The sequence below is a fragment of the Agelaius phoeniceus genome, chromosome 6, assembly GCF_051311805.1.
Source record: "Agelaius phoeniceus isolate bAgePho1 chromosome 6, bAgePho1.hap1, whole genome shotgun sequence".
In the NCBI taxonomy this organism is placed as follows: domain Eukaryota; kingdom Metazoa; phylum Chordata; class Aves; order Passeriformes; family Icteridae; genus Agelaius; species Agelaius phoeniceus.
The window spans coordinates 37,662,348-37,682,896 of NC_135270.1; the positions used below are offsets into that span (position 1 = coordinate 37,662,348).

A 20,549-nucleotide genomic window follows, 5' to 3' on the forward strand; every position below is an offset into this window, starting at 1 on the left:
AGTCCCACTCCAGAGGTTTGTTTTGTGCAAGCTTGGAGTATAAGAAATAGTTTCTTTGTAATTTTCCTAAAGACTTCATACTCTTAAGAGTACTACTTTTTTTCTATGCTGTCTTTCAAATTTGTAGATACTTACCCTCATGTAGGTATTTTATACAGCTGCAAATTAAAAGAATTTTGCATTTACTTTTGTTTTTGATTGGTTTGAACCTTCCCAGGACAGTCTTTGCTACCCCCCAGTTTAACAGTGTCGCATAGGAAGGAGATAGGGCCCCATAATAAAATGTACATCTGCTGGGCCTGCCTGTCACATATTGGTTGTTAACTACCTTCACGGAGAACTGTACCAGCTTTTCTAGTTCTGAGAGCTACAGTCATCTCTGGACAGAGGAGGCAATAAACCAGAGGTAGAGCATATTAGGGTGTCATCCCAGAATAGCTTTGCTTCTTCGACTGAAGGAAAAAGGAAATTGTAATGTTCAAAATCTGAGCTCTCACTTGTGAGGATTTTGAAGTCTTCTATTCTCCATATATGAAACTATAGGGTGTATGATCTGTGCCTCAAAAACAAATTGCTCTCTTGTTTTGGTTTTCTTAATGCATGATGTTTGAGGTTTAAAAAGTTAGAATTCAGACTTTGGGAAATTTTAAAATTCATTTGCACTTGTAGGTAAATCTGAGCAAGGCAGGATAACATTTGCAGTGTTGCAAATGTTCACTTCCTCTCAATTCTTACTACCCAAAACTGTAAAACTTTTAGGTCCTGAGGTATCCCAAAAAGGAGATACTGTAAGTCTGAGTGGTGAAAGGGATTCCGCTGGGTCTGTTGTGTGTTTGGCCTGCAGAAGACATTATTTGCATATAGGGGATTCAGAGACTATAATAATACAATGAAATCAAATCACTATTATAAAATTCTAGGCACTAACCTAATAAGAAAATTTTAGTGAAAAGTATTTCACATAAATTGTGACTGAGAAGCTTTGGAGCTTTGTGTATGACAACCTGGTCATGCTCTTTACACAAATTTATCAAAGTAACTTTTGAAACACCTTTAAAAATTACTTGAAATTAATGTTTATTTTACTAATAAACTGCATTATGCTTATGTAGGAACTCTGTTAATTGTAATTTTTTTGTCTATTAAAATGCATGCTATTGCCTGAAATTTTAGTGTTGTTATGCTGGTATTATCAATATAGATGTAGTCAGTAATTTGTTTTTGGGAATGAAATTAAATTTATTTTTATAAAATTTGGAGATTGTAAATCATTAAAAAATACAATGACAGCATCTCAAAGGACAAACAGGCACACTTTCAGCAACATTTAAATAGCTGCCAAGAGCTATTGACCACTCCCATGGTTCTGTGCTATGTTACTCAGAAGCATAATATCATTCACATTTTAAGTACTCAAAGTAGCAGAATTATTGTCTGTTTTTTGGTATTTGCAATGCCAAAGCATTCAGGAGATATACAGAAAATCCAGGAAATGAATGGAGGTTTTGATTGGTAAATATTTTTATTTGCATCTGCTATGATACTTTTTTCTCTTTCTTAATACTACAAATGAATTGGGTTAATAATCTGACAATTTATTAGCTACATTTTGCTAAGATGGAATTTTAGTTCACCTTCAAATTGCATGAAAACTTTTGTCTGTACATGTATAAAACAAATTTCATCTCCTTCATATTCCCCTGAAACTAAGATCTTTCAAGAACTGTTTTAGAACTATATAGCATTAATTCCAGAGAGTTCATTTTGGTCTGACAGTAAGTAAATTTAAATAAGATTTAAATATTATACAAGTGTAAGTTATTTTCCCCTTGGTAACTCCATATTTATCAAGGCTGGTATGCCCATGAACTCATCTTTGGTTTCCAAAGCTGTTATCTCTTGGTTGGCTTTTTTCTGTGGTAGGGCAATAGAACTTGGACATATTTTGATTAGGTAGTGTTTTGGGCATGGTGTCTCTGGGTGGAAGAGATGTACTTAGAAATGTGTAAGATAAGACAGAACAACAAGTCAGAAAACTGTGGTTTCTGCATCTTATTTTCTGAGTATCTCAAGAAGGCAAGAAATGATTAAGGGCAATTGTATACAGTGGCTGCGTGTGCAATTCACCATGATTATGGCAACTTAGCAATTGTTTCACTGTATAGCAATTTTACCCATGCCATTTCCTGCCTGTGTTCTTCCCTCGTTGTCTCTTGATAATAGACAAATGGAGATTCAATTTAGGAAGCTCATGTGAACTTTTTTTGACAATGAAATATGTTTGGACAGACACAATCAAAGAGAAATTTACATAGTGAAACACAGAAAAAATAAATTAGAGCTGGCAGCAGAAGAATTTAAGTGAACTTGAAACAAAAAATATCCACAAAAATGGCCTCTATGTCTTCTAAATCTGCAAAATAGGCATCCAGGAGAATAGGGCTAACTATCATTTTTCTCAATATCTAAAATTATGCATTCAAAACTTGGCTAAATTAACTAAAAGGTGGCAAACACAATGAGGAGTGAGAGACAGAAACTGAGAGACCTGAAGCATTTAATGTGAGGAAGATTGAGTTATTCATGTTCAAGATGTAGCTAAGGGAAAAACCCCACAGATTGTTTAATACCAGTATGGCAGATGTGACAGAGAAGAAAGGGGTGAGGTGATTTTACAGAAGTATGAATTACTATGGGACTGCTGGAGTAGAGCCTGCCTCTTTGTATTTAGTTTTGCCTACCCAACACAAATTCTGTGGCCATGTGACACAACTAGGTTACTGCTCTGTCAGTGCATTTGCAGCCCTTACTCCCACATTTTTATCCAGTCTAGATTTAATGGTCTCAAGGGATCTGGGCTTTCACTGTTTCCCTTAGGAGGTTATTATACAATGTAATACATCTGACTTTCATGGGAAATTTAATATTTGTCCTAAATTTTCTCCTTCTTAATTTAACTCCATTAGTCCCATCTACTATACCTTCTGATACTGTACGAAGTCTTTTTTCTACTTGTTTTCAGATTCATGAAATGTAAAACAGACAAAAGCAGGAAGGACCTTTCTTTTAATCAACGCTTAGTCTTGTTTATTTCTTTGTTCCACCATTTCCACTTTTAAAGAAATTTTGCTTGTTCACTAAACACCCAACATTTTCTCTCCTTGTAAATGTGGTTGATTCCTCACAGACAAAAAGTACATTCAGATCAAGTGAAAGATGGAGAATGCATATGGATCATCAGAAGGTAAAATGATTCCCAGGGTTGCTATAGTTAGCTCATTACTAAGCATTTTGATCCCAGAATTTTCAGTTAATATTACGTTTAGATGAATGATAAACTTACAGAGAGAAATTATCTGAGTAGTCAAACCATATCTGATCCACATCTACAGTAGTGCAATGCCCATATCACATGATGATTATGGAATTTCAGTAGTGAGGTTCCCAGTTTTATGTCAATTTTAAAGGCATTTTGTATTATGATCTGGTATTGTGAACCAACATAAAAAGTAAAATAGTTATTTTGCGCATTTTTATCTGCTTACAGCGGCCAGTGGAAAGAATTGCCCCCAGAGAAACTCAAAAAATTTTATCATGTAAAGTCTTCTCATTGTAGCAGAGGCTAAAAGACTAAATCTGCTTTCCACTAACTATTCACTCTCAAAAATATCTAACAGTTTCCACTGGTTACAGAAGAAAATCCGTGGTTCATCTAAGGCAAATGATGGTCATACTGTGTTAGGCATTACAGGTTTGTTTAGCATTTGGTGATAATTGGCCCCTTGGTCATCAGTGCTATAGGGAAGGCATGTTCTTAGTTTCAGAAAGAGAAGAAAAAACACATAGTGGGTGCTGATGCTTCAGAGGAGGGTTCATCATGCTCTCCTTAAAAAGCAAAGGTAGAATCCCTGCTATTGTAAGACTTAACCTTGCCTATGGAGCTGCATAAAGCATTTCCATAGTGCTTGTGTTCCTTTTAGCAGGTGGAGTGTCAGTCAGCTGAAAATGCAGCTTAAAATAAAAGAAGAAAATTAAAAATTCTTTGTAGACACCTAGGTTTTATGGAAAGCATGAACGAAGGAGACATTGACTGAAACCATTTCACATGGAATATTTACTTCCCAGGAAAACATATCCTAGTGGTGCTTATTTAATACTAAGTAAGTTTAATTTAAAAAATGAGGCTTTACTAGAAGCTAAATGTGTAACCATTTCTATGTTAATATAAGGACAACTTATGCAGTTGTTCTCTTTTTGATTTACTGAATGTCATTGGAAGTTAGTAGTCAGGAATCTGAAAATACTACTAGGTTATTACATGGCTTATTAGGTTATTAATTCAGATTATTAACCTAAATTATTAACTCAAATTCTTAAATAATAGGCACTGTCCAAACAGAAAATTTCTGTATCATCAAAAATACTGAAGGAAAAAAAAGAAGAAGAAGAAAATAGACAGCTGCCATTCCATGACCAAAACTTGAGTTCAGAACTTGATATCTTGGTATTTTGTAATAGCAATTTATTGGAAGGTAACTGTGCCAGGAGCAACACAGGTACTTGCAAAAGTAGCCGTATTTTAAGCATATAAAAATAATTTTTCAGGAATTGTTTCAAGTCATATTCCCTTTAAGACAAATGAAGTGGGCATCTTGTATCTTTTCTACCAGCAACTGTTCCCATTACTCTAAATTTCACAATTGAATTATATCTGTCACAGTGTGCGTTATATTAAAAGTGCTACATTCTTAGCCAAATTGTATGTGCAACTATACCTAAATATAGAAGTCCATATTTCAGTAGTGTAGATTTCTCAAAAACACTAATAGGAAATTTTAAATTCATCTTCCTTTTTCAAATTCTGAAACCATAGAATCCAGGACAATTGGATAATTTTTAATTGTCTGTACTATTGCTCTAAGAAATAAACATTCTAGAAACAGTAATATTTTTCATAAAGGTATTTAAAAATATAATAAATTAACATAAAGAAAATTGATGGGGTACCTCAGTGCACCACACATTCTGATAGTACTGAACTGAGAAAATTAATTAAATTAAATTAATTTTAATACATTGTCTTAATCTGGCAATAGGTAAACTGCTACGTCATCCAAACTAACCTATATTTATGTATGCATTGTAGGTTCACATGATACTTAGTTGCTGATTTGTGTTTCAGAGACAGTACATTAGAAACAATCAACTGATACATTATGACTTGAAAAAAATCATGCTTATAGTAAGTCTCTGTGCCTCTGGAAATAAACAAATAAATTCTAGTTATCTGTCCTTACTGCAGACATGAATAGGTAGAGACCTGGGTGTTTTACCAAATTATAAAGATTTTCTAAGAACAGAGGGGAAATGTTGCATATCAGAGCTCAGAATGTGTACACAGTTTAGGATACCTACACAATAAAAGCATCCTAAATTTAAGTAGCTACAACCATCAAATAAATCCTATGAAGAACTTAAAATATTTTTTTCCCCACAGTTTTTTTTTCCCCACAGTTTTTTTTCCCCCACTTGTACAGAAAATTAAGATATGAGGGAGAGATTATTATATAGTGCTCTTTTATTTTTAGTGTTTTCAGAGTCCAGCATAGATCAGGAGGTGCTGCTTTTTTAACTCATGGATGTTCTGCACTATTGTAATCTTCTGGATCAATAGGTTTCCTGAAAGTCAAGGGACACCTTCATTTTGCGAAGGCTGGGCTCCTTTGCCCCATGCCAACAGCAGAAGATAGCACTCTTGGAGCCTTGTATTTACCCCATTGGTGTTTTAGTTTCAGTTATAGTCGTGCAGCTTTTCTAAAACTGTGTGATTCCTACCTCATTTTTCCTTTCTTGCTAAATAAGAGCAGTTGATAGTTATTTATAGGTACATGGTAATCACAAAAAGTGAAGAGAACTTTGTAAGGAAATTTTGCTTGTTGCAGCTTGTAAACTACATTTTATACACTGTAGTTCTAGGGATGACATTAATGTGTTGTTTAAAAAGCTGCTGTCAGGCCAATGCACATGCATTTTCCATAATGTATACGTGCTCATGTGTGATATTTAGACTGCTCTATAGCTGCAAATGTGCCTGGAAAAATGGCTTTGATTAATTGACTTCCCTCCTCTTCTTTCCTCTCTTCACATGCAAAGGCTCCATTCATTATCAGGAAAGATCAGAGGAGGAGGGGAGCAGAGTACCTGGGTCACACGCTGTTAGAGTTACAATTTTCCAAATGCCATAAGTAAACAGTAGGGAACAGGAAATATCCAGGATGGGAGGGGACTTCTGTGTTTGAAGGTCTTCCTTCATTCCAAATATTTGGTCTGATTTTATCTTTAGCTGTGTAAATTTGCATTTCTCCATTGTATATACATGTAATACTTGTTACATCTTCAACTCCTGTCTTTTTCATGTGTCACATTTTCAACCCCTCAGGTATGAGAAACCTTGAGCATTGATTGAGGGCTATTCCTTCCACTGTTCCTTGTCCAGTTCTTTTTCCTTAGGAAATGACTTGAAATTATATATACATATATAATTCTAAATTCAAAAGTCATACTGCAGTACATCAACAACATTCACTCTGTTTATTTATACTTATATGAATGGTTCTGTCCTTTTAATGTGTGCTGATTTTGGATGGGATAGAGTTAATTTTCTTCATAGTAGATAGTATGGGGCCATGTTACAGATTTGTATTGAGAATACAGGGGTGTTTCTGTTACTGCTGAGAAGTGCTTGCACAGAGCCAAGGCATTTTCTGCTCCTTGGTACCACAACACCAGCAAGGAGGCTGGGGGTGCACAAGGAGTTGGATACAGACGCAGCTGTGGCAGCTGACCCTGAGTGACCAAAGTATTCCATTACCGTATGACATTATGCTCAGTACCTAAATTTGGGGGAAGAAGGAGGAAGGGGGGGAATTACAGCATTTGTCTTCCCAAGTCACCATTGTGTCTGATGAAGCCCTGCTTTCCTGGAGATGGCTGAACCATGGGAAGTGAGGATGAATCTCTCATGGGAAGTGAGGATGAATTTTGCTTTGTGTGTGTGCACAGCTTTTGCTTTTCCTATAAAATCGTCTTCATCTTGACCCACAAATTTTCTTGCTTTTACCCTTCTGATTCTTTTCCTCATGCCACTGAGTGGGGAGTAAGTGAGAGACTGTGTGTCATGCTTAGTTTCTGGCTAGGGTTAAACCATGACATGCTGTCTCGCTGCTGGGAAAAGTTTATTTCTGCTAAATTTCATGCATGTTCATGACATTTGTGCCACTCCTAATTTATCCATAAAATAAGAATTTTGCACAAGGAGAATATTGCTAGTCAGAAACCAAAAGTTTGGCCCCATCTTTATTCATCTTATTTTGCTTTTTCAGTGTAACGTTATTACTGGTTAATAGGTGCACCTGAAAATCAAGCTGTATTGTGGTATCTGGTGCGTTATGTTAAATGAATCTTTTCTAGGACAGCAAGTCTCTTTTTTTTTTCCTAATGAAAGAGAATACCTCATCTTTTCCAATTTTCCTATCAAACACATCCACATCATCTTGAGACACTGCCACATCCAGCTGCATCTATACTCAACTTCAATTATATGAAATTACACAACCTACTCTCAGGTCCTTTAGGTTCTCTTTGCTGCGTGAGGCACACGCATAGTGCATTTCCTGTGAAGTGCATGATTACAAACTATTCAGTACAAGCCTGTTTTAAGTAAACAGTAAATTAAATATTGTCAGTGCTTGTTCAGACACGCTCTTATGAAAGAAAAAGAACTTGTAGATTTGGGTTCATAAAACTCTAGATTTAAGAAAGGGACAGACATAAACTAGGCATCTTTTTTCCTTTTTAACTTCTCTTCTCTTGACTGGCCCAGTTGTTCAGAAGCCGGTACAAAACAGCGTATTCAGATGTCCCTACAAGGAGAACTGGGCTAGTAAAAATGCTAAAGGTAGCAAAATTTCTGTTTATTGCTCTTTATTTGAATGGAAAATTCTCAAAAACATTCTGTCACTGTCAGGTACAATGCTGCCTGAAAAAACTGTTAAGACTCTGAGCAACATGCCTTTTTCAAGCATGAAAAATTACAGTAGAAGTACCTTGTTTTATTACTGTTCTGGCAGTTTTTTGTTTTTTTTTTTTTTTTTGCTATGCCAGTCAACCTGACTAGAAGGGCTAGGAAGAAAGAAAATGGTTGCTTCCTTAAGAATTGAGGGCTCTTGAGTATTCTGTGCTACCTAGCACTCCATTTCTAGCATGGTCACTACCATTTGAAGTATAAAGTTTTATAAAAACCAGAAGCTATGAATGTGCACTTGCAAAGTCTCCTTTCATCTCTGCTAGTTAAGTTATTCCCAAGAGAAGGAAAAGCTCTTTTTTTCCAAGTGGTCAAATATTGTATCCATTTATTCCATAGACATTTCAAAGAGAAAATATGTTGCATGTATGTGCTTTAGGTCTGCACACAATTTATGATTAAATACGGCAAGTATCCTTTTCTCTATTGTATTTTGCTTCACTTTCTTACAGGCAAGTATAGTGAGAAGGTCTGGAAAATGGTTAAAAAATGTATCTGAGTTATCATTGGTGTATTAAATAGCGTAACATATAGTAGATCATGTTTCTGGTTCCTTTATTACTAGATCTTAATACAATTCGTAAAAATAAAATAATAATTAAAAAAATAAATAAAATATTTTATTGACAGTTAAAACAGAGATCCTTTCCAGACTACTAAAAATATTAAGAAAAAAAAAAAGGTTGAAAAATAGTTGCTTTACAAAGTAAGAAGGCACAGATCTAAAGCAGACTGATTTTTCTTTGAAAATGGATAGGAGTGTTAACTCAGGAACACAATATTAATAGATTTGTATAAGTGCACATAAGGCCAATATATTCAATGTTGTAATTTTTTTATGGTTTCATAAATAGTGCTATCACCAACATTTCAAAGAACTCTGAAAAAAACAGAGCTCATATGTGGTGGCATAAATTTAGTGTATTTTATAGAACACTGTTACTTCAGATATAGCCTACGGGTTGTGACTTTTCATAAAACCTAATGAATGTCTAGATTTGTCAGCTGTTTCAACACAGATGCACTTTGCTGATCTAATGGAAACATTTTGAGCCCAGATCCAAAATATCAATAGCTTTTAGTATCACAAATTAGTTTGGCTATTGGGTGAATTGGGATGTGGTTCTTGATAAAAACCATCAAGTAATTTTGTATGTGTGTTTTATGATAACTGCCTCTCCAATGTCTGATGCTGAGGTTTTTTTCCCCCCTCTCTTTTTTTTTTTTTCTTTTATTTCTGCAGAGTTTTAAGTTGAATGTAGATAGCCACTGTGCTTTGAAAGAAGCAGTGGTAGAGGAAGGACGCCAACTTCTAGAGCTTATTGTATCTCACAAATCAGGTAAATCCTTCTGAAATATTGCAAGTCTTTATGTCTCCAGACTATTAAAGAATGAAGAAGCATTGCTGTAAATTACTGCATATATTCACTTCCTTATGTATTATTAATATTTACATTATCAGATTGACCTTCAAGATTTATAAATGTTTCATATACTGCATACAATGCAGTGATACTTATAAAATGAAATACTGCCTGCAAATAGTCTGTTCATTTTATTTTGGTCTTGCTGTTCGACTGAGTTTCAATTGAAATCACATCACTGAAAACTTCACACTGACATATTCTTTGATGTAGGTGCTATGGAAATAACATTAAGATAATGAACTAGGATTTCAAATATATATGTGTATTTACATACTCTGCATGAGTAATTGCATTGGTAAAGCTTTATTTTACCACTTAAACTAATTCTTACATTGATTTAAATATATTTATGAGGACTAGATTAAAATTAAAAATACCTTTTTCCTTTCGTTAGGCTTGTCTTTTTCTTCAGAGGCCTTAAATTGAGAGGAAGGAGAGAGATATTCTGATTTCCCTTTATCCCTACCACCTCTTATATTTTTAGATGTTTGCGTGACTTGTCTGCTAATAGGGTTTTAATCAGCATATACTGCTATGGAATGCCATCTTCATTTTGGCCTACTTAACATGCTTTTCATCCAGGTTGAAGTTATTCTTTGCTGTACTATTTCCTCATCATGTTATATGTGTGCCTCTATTGTTTCACAGCATCAGACATATCTGTGTGAGGTGAAAGCTATAGAAAATTACTGACTTCTGTGTATAGTTCCAAAAAGATAGAGAAGCCATAGCTAAGGAGGGTAGTGCATGTCATCACAGATGTAGGAAACAGTAACGTGTAAATGACAGGAAATATTTAAAGGAGTTGGAGGTAAGGAAAATGTCTTTGGAGGATTACAAAATGTTTCAAGACAAAGACTGGATATTAGAGGGAGAGATTTCTCTGCAGTGTTCCCTACTGCAGAGAAATGACAGTTTATATGGAATTTTTCTCTTGAAAGTGTCAGCTGAAACTCAATCAAAATATAACATGATGGCTAAAAGAAGTGTTTGTCTCTATAGCATTGTTTTGCAGGAAGAATAATAGCAAAGCTTGGATTTATTGATGAGAAAACACATTAAAACTCTTGTTGCATTTATTATTTTAAATATCCTGCTAATTATTTGAATAAAGGGCAATATTTAAAGATGCTGTTGAGTTTACAGCTTTTATTTTTCCTCCTTCATTTTGGAGAAGGACTGAAGGACATGCTGCAGATGATTGCAAGTCAATGGAAGGAACTACAGAGGCAAATCAAACGGCAACACAGCTGGATTCTTAGGGCTCTGGATATCATCAAAGCAGAGATACTGGCTACTGATGTGTCTGCAGAGAATGAGGAAGGGACTGGGAGCCCTAAGGTAAGTGGCTTGAAGTTTGCCTTATTTCCTCTTATTTCCGTCTTCTTTTGAACTAGGCACCACTGAAGTTTTCTTTCCACCCTAAGGCTTTTCATTTCTACTGGGTAAACTTTTTTTTTATAAACAAAATGAAATGCCTTACTCTGAAACAATAAAAAAAACCTTAGAACTTTCAAGTTTTCCAGCAAGACCTGTCTTATTGTGGGTAGAGGGGCATGAGGGGGAGCATAAAACATTTAGTAAACAAAACATAAAGCATCTTTAACATGAATAATCAGAATGCTTTTAAATTGTTTTGTTGCAACTATAAATCACTATAATCAGTGCAATCACTCAGCTCTGACATCCATTAGCCGCTTGGTTACAGCAAATTAACAAAGAAGAGAGAAAGTGATTCATTATCTCATTCCTGTTAATGACTATCAGATGCATTGCTTAATTAGGGGATGGCCATTGTAGTAGGAAGAAGGTCATATGCCTTTCCACAAATCTTTTTGCTCCAAGTTTAAGTCATCCATAATAGTGCTTGTGTTGAATACAAGTACTTTAAGAGTAAGTTATTGACACCTATCATAATTTTGTGGATATTAATTATTAGAGAGGGCTATAATAGTTGCCAGTTGCCAAACCTAGTATTTGTAAGAGCATTTTAAATACAGACCATACTTATTCAAATTGATGCAAGCAGTGTAGGGATACTGCACACAATAGAAACTTCTGGTTTAGGGTCCATGATCTTTCATCACCACCAATTGTAAGCAGAGCTGTTTCTTAAGCAAAGAACATGCAGGAGAACAATCCAGTAACTCAATATCTTGGCACATATCTAGCTGAAATGTTTAGAAAAATTCATGGCTTCTCTTTCTGGAAACAAGAGAGATGGTTATGCTGAGTGGATTTTCTGGTTCTGATGCTAGACAATTCTTAGCATTGGTATTCAGTGCTTCCAAGAGAGTGTTTTGTTGAGTGACTCTTGGCTATGATTATATGAAAAGTTCTGGTGATTTCTTACTATAATTCTACATAGCAAGAATGGTCTTAGAAATGGAGGAAGAATCAAGAAGAAAAATGAAACAAAAATACAGGAAAACACATATATGCAGGAGATAGAATTTGAACTGACATCCCTCATCACTTGCATGATGGAAAGTGCTCCTAGGCCATACAGCTCCTCCTTTATGAAGTAGGTGGTGGAGCAACACTTGATTTCCTAATGGGATCTGTTAAACTAAACAGACTAGCCCAAAGCTGTTTTTAGCCTGGCAGTAATATGATTCCCATATCTCTGAACGTTTTTACTCATCTAAGTCAATGTGGCCAAACGTTTAACAGCTTAATCAAAATTATCATGTAACAAGTAATTCTAAAATCCTGGATTTTGCGATGAAAATTGTGGAATCCCTAGCTTGGAATGAGTATATTCAGATATTTGCTTGTAAAGGAAGAAATGGAGGCAGGGTTTATATTGCAGTAAATTTCCCAAATAGATAAGGGATAGCTCCTTGCTCTGTGCTTTTTACAATAGAGATAGATAACTGAAGAAATGCTTTTTTTGTTTGTTTGGTTTGGTTTGGTTTGGGGGGTTTTGTTTGTTTGTTTTTGTTTGTGCCAACAAATAAATTTAAAAAAAAGTGGACCAAAAAAAGAGATCAAACTAAATATATTTGCAGGTTATATCAGTGATCCTTGTAAGTATGTGCAGTAGAGCGGTTGAATACCATCTACTTCTTCACACTAAAAGATTAACTAAAACTAAAATACAGCTAATAATATAACTGCACATTTCAGTTTGTGTTGTTTCAAAAACCAAAAAGAGCCCAAGAAGTGTAATAGAAAGTCGAAAGATTATACCTAGAGGGTATTTTTATTTTTGCCTTTTTTGAGAAACTACAGGAAGAGTGTTGGTGTTAGAAATCTGTAAAGAAATAGGAAAAGGAGGAATTTCAAAGACCCTTGGAAACTTTTCCCTTAGGACTTTTTAAAACATGTTTTCATAGCACTGTGGCATCTTTAATGAGAAAAGTGAAGAGTGGGAGGGGGAAAGGGACGTTCTGAACTCTAGAAATATATTGTCAACATTTGTAGTAAAGAATTCAGATTTTGCTTAAGAAATATTTCTCTCTTTTTTTATACGTAAGTTTCATAATGGCTTAGAGTGATTGCCGTAGAAGATTTAGAATTGATTTTAAACATTTCTGATACCTAATCTCTTCTAATATATCGCATCCTCTGTAAAATCTTAGGAAAACAGTGAGTTCTCTAAGTATTTACTAAAAATATTTTTCAATCATTTTTATAAATGAAGAATTGATGACTGTATTCAGTTTAAATTGAAGGATATAAAGTTTTTCCTTTTTACTCCATTGACAAGTGCCTTTAAAAATGACAGTCCAACAAGTACTGATCTAACAATATGAGTAGTACATGAGATGTAAAATCACATTCTGAATTCTGATTCTGAATCTTGAGACACTTAGCTGCAGTGTATGTTTTCTTTTGATGGAAATCACAATAATATTCTAAAATATCTGGAATATAGGAGGAATGGTTTAATATATGAGTGTATTTTTCATTTTTTCTCTTTCTGAAGATGTCTGAGACAGCTTGTTTTGTAAGTGAGCTCTTTAATAGGGTCACTTCTCCATTACAAAAGGACTACTGGAACAGTATTGCTTTAAATAAACAGTAAAGAGTGGTATTGAAAAACAACGCTATTTATTTTCATATCTAGTGGCTGTAAGTGTAAATATCCGAATATTACCCTGATCTATTTAATTCATAGTTTGTTGGAAAAGTTCATTGCTTTCTGAAGAACCTGCAAATTTGTCTTGTAACTGATGTCCTTTAAAAGCACACAAGTCTTAATAGCATTTTCCCATTGTACACATTCTTCTTCACTGAACATTTTATGGAATAATATTAGTGTCAATTGCAAGTACTGCTCCCAGCATGCATTTGTACAGTTAGTTCATTACTATGATTTTGAGATCTGGATATCTTTGTTTTGCAAGTAAATGTTTGAATTAAGTTTTGTGGGTTGTTTTGGTAACAGTTCAGAATATAGCATCAGAACTTAAGGGCTGGTAGGTCAAAAGAATAATGGTATACTCTGCAAATATATATATATAATATTACTGAAAAACACTTCTTGTTTCCCATTCCAGCTTCAGAAAATGAAGCATGTAACTGGTTAAGACACTTGCAGACTTAATACACAGAATATGGAAATCTGAGTCAGTTGTTCTATGTAAAAAACAGTCTTGGGAAGAAAGTCTTAGCTGTTAGATGGACTTGTCTTGAAGAGTATCCTCTTTGAACGGAGAGGTAAAAAACAACAATTAACAAAATAAACTGAAAGTCACAGAAATAGTGGGTGGCTCAGGAACAGAATTTGAAGTGGTTAAACAAACCTTTGTATAAAGGGAAAAAGAAAACCCGTGTAATTTCCTCTTGATATGTAATTAAGCATCACACACTTCCAGGATCATTTCCCACTTAGTTGCATATAATTTTACAGCTTTTACAATCATTCTAAACAAATAGTCTTCAGTACACAGAAAAGTGATTTTCATTTAAAAATTGAAAACTTGGTGAAGCTGTTTAGTATTGATCACTGCTTGGGATTCTGGGAATGCTGCTTCACAGACAGCTTTATTGTGACACTGGTCTCAGACCTAGTGGGTGGACTAAACACCACAGCTCAGAACAATTATATCCTGCTCAGTCTTTTCATAGAAAGATGAATTTGTGAAATGGGCAGCCAGACAGAGCAAAGTTTAGAGAATGGTTACAGTATTTTCTTTTTTACTTCAGACTTGTAACTTGTCCTGGCCATCTAATCAGGCTGCTATGACTGCCACATTTAGATTAATACTTTTATGTAAAAGGAATATACAAATGAAGTGTTTTGGCATCTTTGTGATTAGTGCAGAGAAATATCATACTTGCGGGTAGATAATTTTCTTTTCCTCAGTGTCTTTTATCAGTTCTGTATTTCATGAGTGTGGTGCATGGGCTGTAACATTAAAAGCAACATACCAGTATTTTTTTCTGATGTCTTTCATTGTTTTAAAACAGGGAAAGTTTATTACTGACACAGATTTAAATATTATCAACAGATAACAGAGACTATAATTTCAGAATCTAATATTTTTACTTACATAACCACTTTGAAAACTGGTGACCAATATATGAAATTGGAGTATTGCATATATTATTGTAATGGGTAGTGCTTTGAAGTTGTCAAATGGCACGTGTAACTGGCCTTCTTTCTCTTCTCCTTCACTTGCTTTTAGTGGAAGGGAGGAATAACAAATGCTGGAAAGATCATTTTACTTAGCGTGCTGGAGTTACTTAGATTGCTGCAGAATTTTAAAACTTTACATCTCAAACTGAATTTGTTTATTTAACTTACTTAGTCTCTCTCTATTTTTCTACCTGGAAGACCTCAGGATCAGGCTTGTGGATTAAATGCTGTGTCTCATGTTCATAATACTGTAGAATAAAATGTCAAAAAAACGGCCATTACTTATTCACTAACAATTTGAAAAAATAATGAAATGGAAATAAGACTTTCATCTCTGATGTACAGACATATGGAAAGGGCTTTTCATCTGGTGGTACACATGCCATTCTGGTCTATTGTCTCATGACTTAAGTCTTTTTTATGGAAAAGAAATGTACAAGAAAAGTTGGTATTTGTGCTTCAGAAGATGTAATTTTTTCGTCTAATATTTCCATAATGAGCCACATTCCCATCTAAATATGAGAGAGTTTTATCTCATGAGTGCAACACCTCGTAGATGAGACATTAAACTGAAGTTCTCACCACCTTTACCCAGGCTTACTTCCAGTATCAGTAATTACCATCTGCCCCCTTAATTCTTTGCAGTTTCAGCTGAATGTGTTAGTCTTTTCTGTTCAGAGCAACTGAATAGTCTCGGGCACAGTTAAATAGTTGTTACCTTTCACTGGTGAAAACAATGCTTTATAATATCCTGCAATGTATTTCTGTGCTGAAGAGTATTGCAGCAAGTCCACAGTTCACTGTTCACTACATCAAAGATAGTAATAGGGAAGTGCTTTCCTTTAATTAGAACAGAAGGCTCTGATATGCTGCCATTGAGGCATAGTCTCATATTGTTGAATATTTAAAATGCTATCTGTACATAAATACTATTATTGTGCCTAACAGCTGAACAGTTTAAAAGCATTCATGTGACATTTCAATTCTGAATCTTTGGAAACTTTGGAAGTCTAGAATAAAGATACTGTCATCTCAGTCATAAGTACAAGTGATGCTGTTAATTCTGTTGTAATAGGAAAAATTAATTGCAGTTACAGTTTTGCTTGGCTTTAGGTATTTAATTATATGACATTACAGTAGTCTTGATCTGTCAGCTTCTTTGGTGGGGATTTAAACCATGTATGAGTTGGCCAATGAGATGAAAAGGGTAGTGGTATTTACAAAATCCTTCTATAAATCAACAGACATAATTTTGGTTTTGTGAGGAATAAGCCTGTCTTTTAGTCTTTTACTGGAGTATGCGAAACATGACTGAGTTCTTTTGATATTAATTGTTATCCAAATACATTGGATTTGGATTGAAAACATTCATTAAGAATTTCCAAGCTAATCCAAACAGCTATGTTGATGTAACAATGAAAAGAACATAAAAAGGAAGCAAGAGGAAGTAAAGATTGTGTCTTTTAGCACAGTTAGACACTTCAAGTTCCTTCGTTTTCTAGTTTTTAATACCTTGCTTTATAAGTTATGTAATTTTAATGTTACACACATTATTTAGACTGTGCACAGACCTAGCTATCATTGTAACCAAAAGTATCTTCCAAAAGGATTTGAGAGATGACACATAATTCTGCACACCGTTTTAGAGTGGAAGAGTAAAAGGAAAGAGAAAGTTGGTTTAAAATAAGTTTAGAAGGAGAAACTAGCATTGCTAAACGGAGAGTCTGAATATGGATTATTGAATGGGACTGATTTATAGCGAGTCTTTGTTGAAGAAACAAGAAGAAAGGGATCTACTGAAGGATATAAAAGATGTGACTGTGGCAACTGAGTAGAAAAACTTTGTTGACTGTAGTACTGTCTCACACTCAGAATTAGCTGAAATATTTTGTGTGGTAATTTTAGTACAGATAGAAAGAAAGCAGAGTTTTAGCACTGCTTCGTACCTTTCTGGTACAGGGCTTTTTATTGGCAAAACCAGTGCCTTGACAATAATGTGTGACTCATCATATTTTGAAGCAAAATTTTCTTCAACTAAACACAAGCTTTCAAAAACCCAGGCAAAGCCAAAGTAATCAGGTAATCTCTCATTTACAGAATGTTTCCTTTAAGTTTCTAAATGTATATGATCTTAAGTTGATGTTTCATACAGAATAGTATTTGTAAAACTGCCACAGTTCTTCTGCCTTCTATTTTATATATTCCTTGAGTAAAGGAATTTTGTAGCTGAGCAAGTTCTTGCTTTGTTAAAATGCTTTAACTGAGCCAGTAATTTTTGGGGGATTTTACATTTCCAAGCTGATAAAATATGAATTTTTGTGTTGTTAGACCATGGCCTTTTTGCCAAACATAGGCAGAAGCAAACTGAACCTTAGTTGGCTCTTTTACAAGGGCTTACTCCTCAACACACCCTGAGAGAAGCAGGGGTCAGAACTATTGTTCCTTTTCCAGAGGGTGAATGTTGCATTTAATATGGCTGTTCATAAGGATTTACACAGCTGAGATCTTCCAGGAAAGGCAGTAAATCAAATTATGTCATAGGTAGCCTCCCCTTTTGACTCTGTGAGCCCATTGTGGTGGTGGTTGGCTGCTTCACAGGGAAAGAGGATGCAGGTTTTCCCCAAATGCCTTCCTCCCAATTGACTGGAAGTCACAGTCTGTATTACTGAGGCTACCTGGGATGAATCTAACTCAATGTTTTGAGGGTAAAATATTGCAATAATAACTAAATTTTTGTTGCATGATAATGCCTGGCTAAGGTGCAGGATTATGCAGGTGGGCTTGTAAATGTAACACTAGACTACTGCTTTTGGAATTTTCAGTTGATAGATTTTAAGTGTTACATATGTACAAGAGCTCTATTTTGAAAATGTTTCTTTTGTTCAAATAGTCATCATTTTTTTCCAAAATGATTGAAGCAAAAGCATCAAAGGCGCACAAAAAAACCCCCAAAAGACCAACAGGCTTGTCAGGTTCCACATGGTAGATTCACTGTTGTTTATTGGAAGCTGTTTCTCTTGATTTCTTAATTGTATGCTTTTTAGTGGGCAGGAGGAATAATTTTGTGTTTAATTTAGAACCTCCCTTCACAGAAAAATGAATGAATCTAAGCAGTCACTCTTTGGACTGCAATAAGACGAATAATAGGTCCATCCTAAACGTCATCTTTCAGGTTACATGAGTCCTGGTAAAACTCCTCTATATCACAAATTAACTAAATATTTTTCTAGTTTTTCAAGTAATGATGTCCCTAAAGTCTTGGTCAAGCAAATCTTGGTCCCATTTTAGCTCAGAGAGATTATTTTCTCATATATCCATAAATCTCCTGCAAATTCTATATGACAGTATTGTTTTCATAGCATCTCAAATAATTTTAACAATTTTTAACAAGCCAACTTTCTAAAAAGTAGTGAAGAAAGTCCTCTTTTTTTTTCATTGAATCTGACAGTAATCTTATTTGTGAGCTATTTAACTCACTACCAGGTTTAAAATTGAAAGAGCCACACTTTAAAAAATCATATTTTTTGCAGCTGCATTGTATCTACTATTAAGCACAATATTCAATCCTATTATGAAACATAGGTGCTTTTTAGACCAGCATATTATAAAATTTACTGCAAAAATATCAAAAGTCATATTTTAATTGAAGATGTGAACAAGTACTCTGAGGTGTCTGTGGTACTTACAATATCCTTCTACAATTTTTACATTTTGGTGATTGTAAATATTTTATATTGATGACTTTTAGCAGCTATTGCCTTGTTAACATCCATCTCTGTTAGTAGAAGCAGTTATGCTTATATAGTTAGCAAAGAAATTATGACTTTTTACTTCAGGAATGAGAAGGGCTACTTTCTATTAAAACATAGATCAAGTTCAGTTTGAAAGATATTTTAAATCTAAATCTCTCCTCTGAGAACAAGTGCAGACTAAGAACTTGATGAGAACAGATATTTAAACCAGCGTACGCCCAAGGGGCTTATTTTATCATAATGCTATTTGAAATTGAACATTATTACCTGGAATTCTGAAGGTATGTTAAGCTGTTGTTACTTCCCCTGTGTAAGTGGACCAACTCTGACAAGTTTTATTTGTGCAAAAATCCCATTTGGGTTTGGCCTGTATTTGAAAATATAAAAACAGAAGGGCATTGAGTATGTGTTCATATGAACACATTTTCTTTAAGTGACATAAACGAAGTATTAACCACTCAAGGGCATTCATTTCCTATTTTGCCAGTATCTGTCCATTCTGTTCTCTCTACACAATTATATTGTTGCATTTTTGTTCTTTTATTTTTTATAGAACATTTTTTCAGAATTGAATATTGGTGGAAACTTTCAACTATTCATATCTGCCCATTGTTTCATGTGCTTATCAGATTTCTAGAAAAATACACATTTAATAACTTTTAGTAACATGCACACACAAATAGAGATTTGTTTTACTGAAAAGTCAATGTCTCCCAGTCTAAAGCAGAAATTTTTGGGATAGCCTGTCAGAGCTATTACTTTTCTACTTCTCTATAAGGGTTTAGAATCCCATGAGCTCATTCAAGATTTTAAAACACAGCAGAAAGAGAGCTTTTTAAAAAAATTATTTTTGAGTTTGAGTTCAGAAGTTGATGGAACACACTAAAATAAATTAATATATAAGCAAGTGAAAGTAAGGAATCTTTGCTGACTAAAAATGCCTTAGTAAAACAAGTTTGTGGTTGAATTTAAAGACCGTGATCACTTAACCAAGCAGATTGGTTGAAATTCAGATCTTTTCAGTTCAGTTTCTCATCTTATTCCTGCTCCCTCTCCCTCCATGCCATCTGTTGCTCCTCAAAGCAGTTCAGGATTTCAGCAGGGTCACAAGTGAAATATAGGACAGGAGTGTGTGGGGAGACTCTCTCCCAGAGCTCACTGCTGGCAGTGCAGGAGATGGAAGGTCTGGCGCTCCGCAGGCATCGTGTCTGACTCCTGACAAATGCGTTGCTGGCCAGATCGAATGGGAAAGCTTGAATGTGTCTTCTACCTGTGTGTTGTTTATCTGCCATCACAATGATAAATATTTTGGCTTGATCAGATGATGTGGCTTAAGATCTAGGTGTTGGACTTACAAGGTTATCTTATATCTCCACTAGTCCATTTTTTTTCTAGCTCTGGTAATAGCAGTGCAATATCAACTCATACCTCTCATCCTAATTACCTCTGGTAATGCAGGATTTAGTGGCGTAAACTAAGATTGCCTTCTATACTGAGATGCTTTTTTCTTTTCTTTTTGTTTCAGACTGTTCCACCATGTTTTACTTTTGAAAAAAAATTATGTTTGAAAATCTAATTTTTCTCTTTTGATATAGTCTCATAGAAATCTTATACTTCAAATACGACAGCTCAATAGGGATGCTGTTGTCAATTGTCATCTCTAAAGATTGTTGCTTCTGTTAAGAGTTTTCTAACTTTGC

The 20,549-nt window shown here is 34.7% G+C and overlaps 1 protein-coding gene across 4 annotated transcripts in view; it reads left to right on the top strand.

Annotated features, from left to right (window-relative positions):
- Positions 1–20,549, top strand: part of AKAP6 (A-kinase anchoring protein 6) — a 257,459-nt gene that overhangs the window by 111,152 nt on the left and 125,758 nt on the right. For 3 of the 4 annotated variants that reach the window (XM_077180435.1, XM_077180434.1, XM_077180437.1), the window contains exons 6-7: positions 9,327–9,423; positions 10,685–10,851. In XM_077180435.1, coding sequence (XP_077036550.1) covers positions 9,327–9,423; positions 10,685–10,851 — 264 coding nt within the window. The remainder of the gene's footprint in view (positions 1–9,326; positions 9,424–10,684; positions 10,852–20,549) is intronic. The other variant, XM_077180436.1, reaches the window with a different exon arrangement.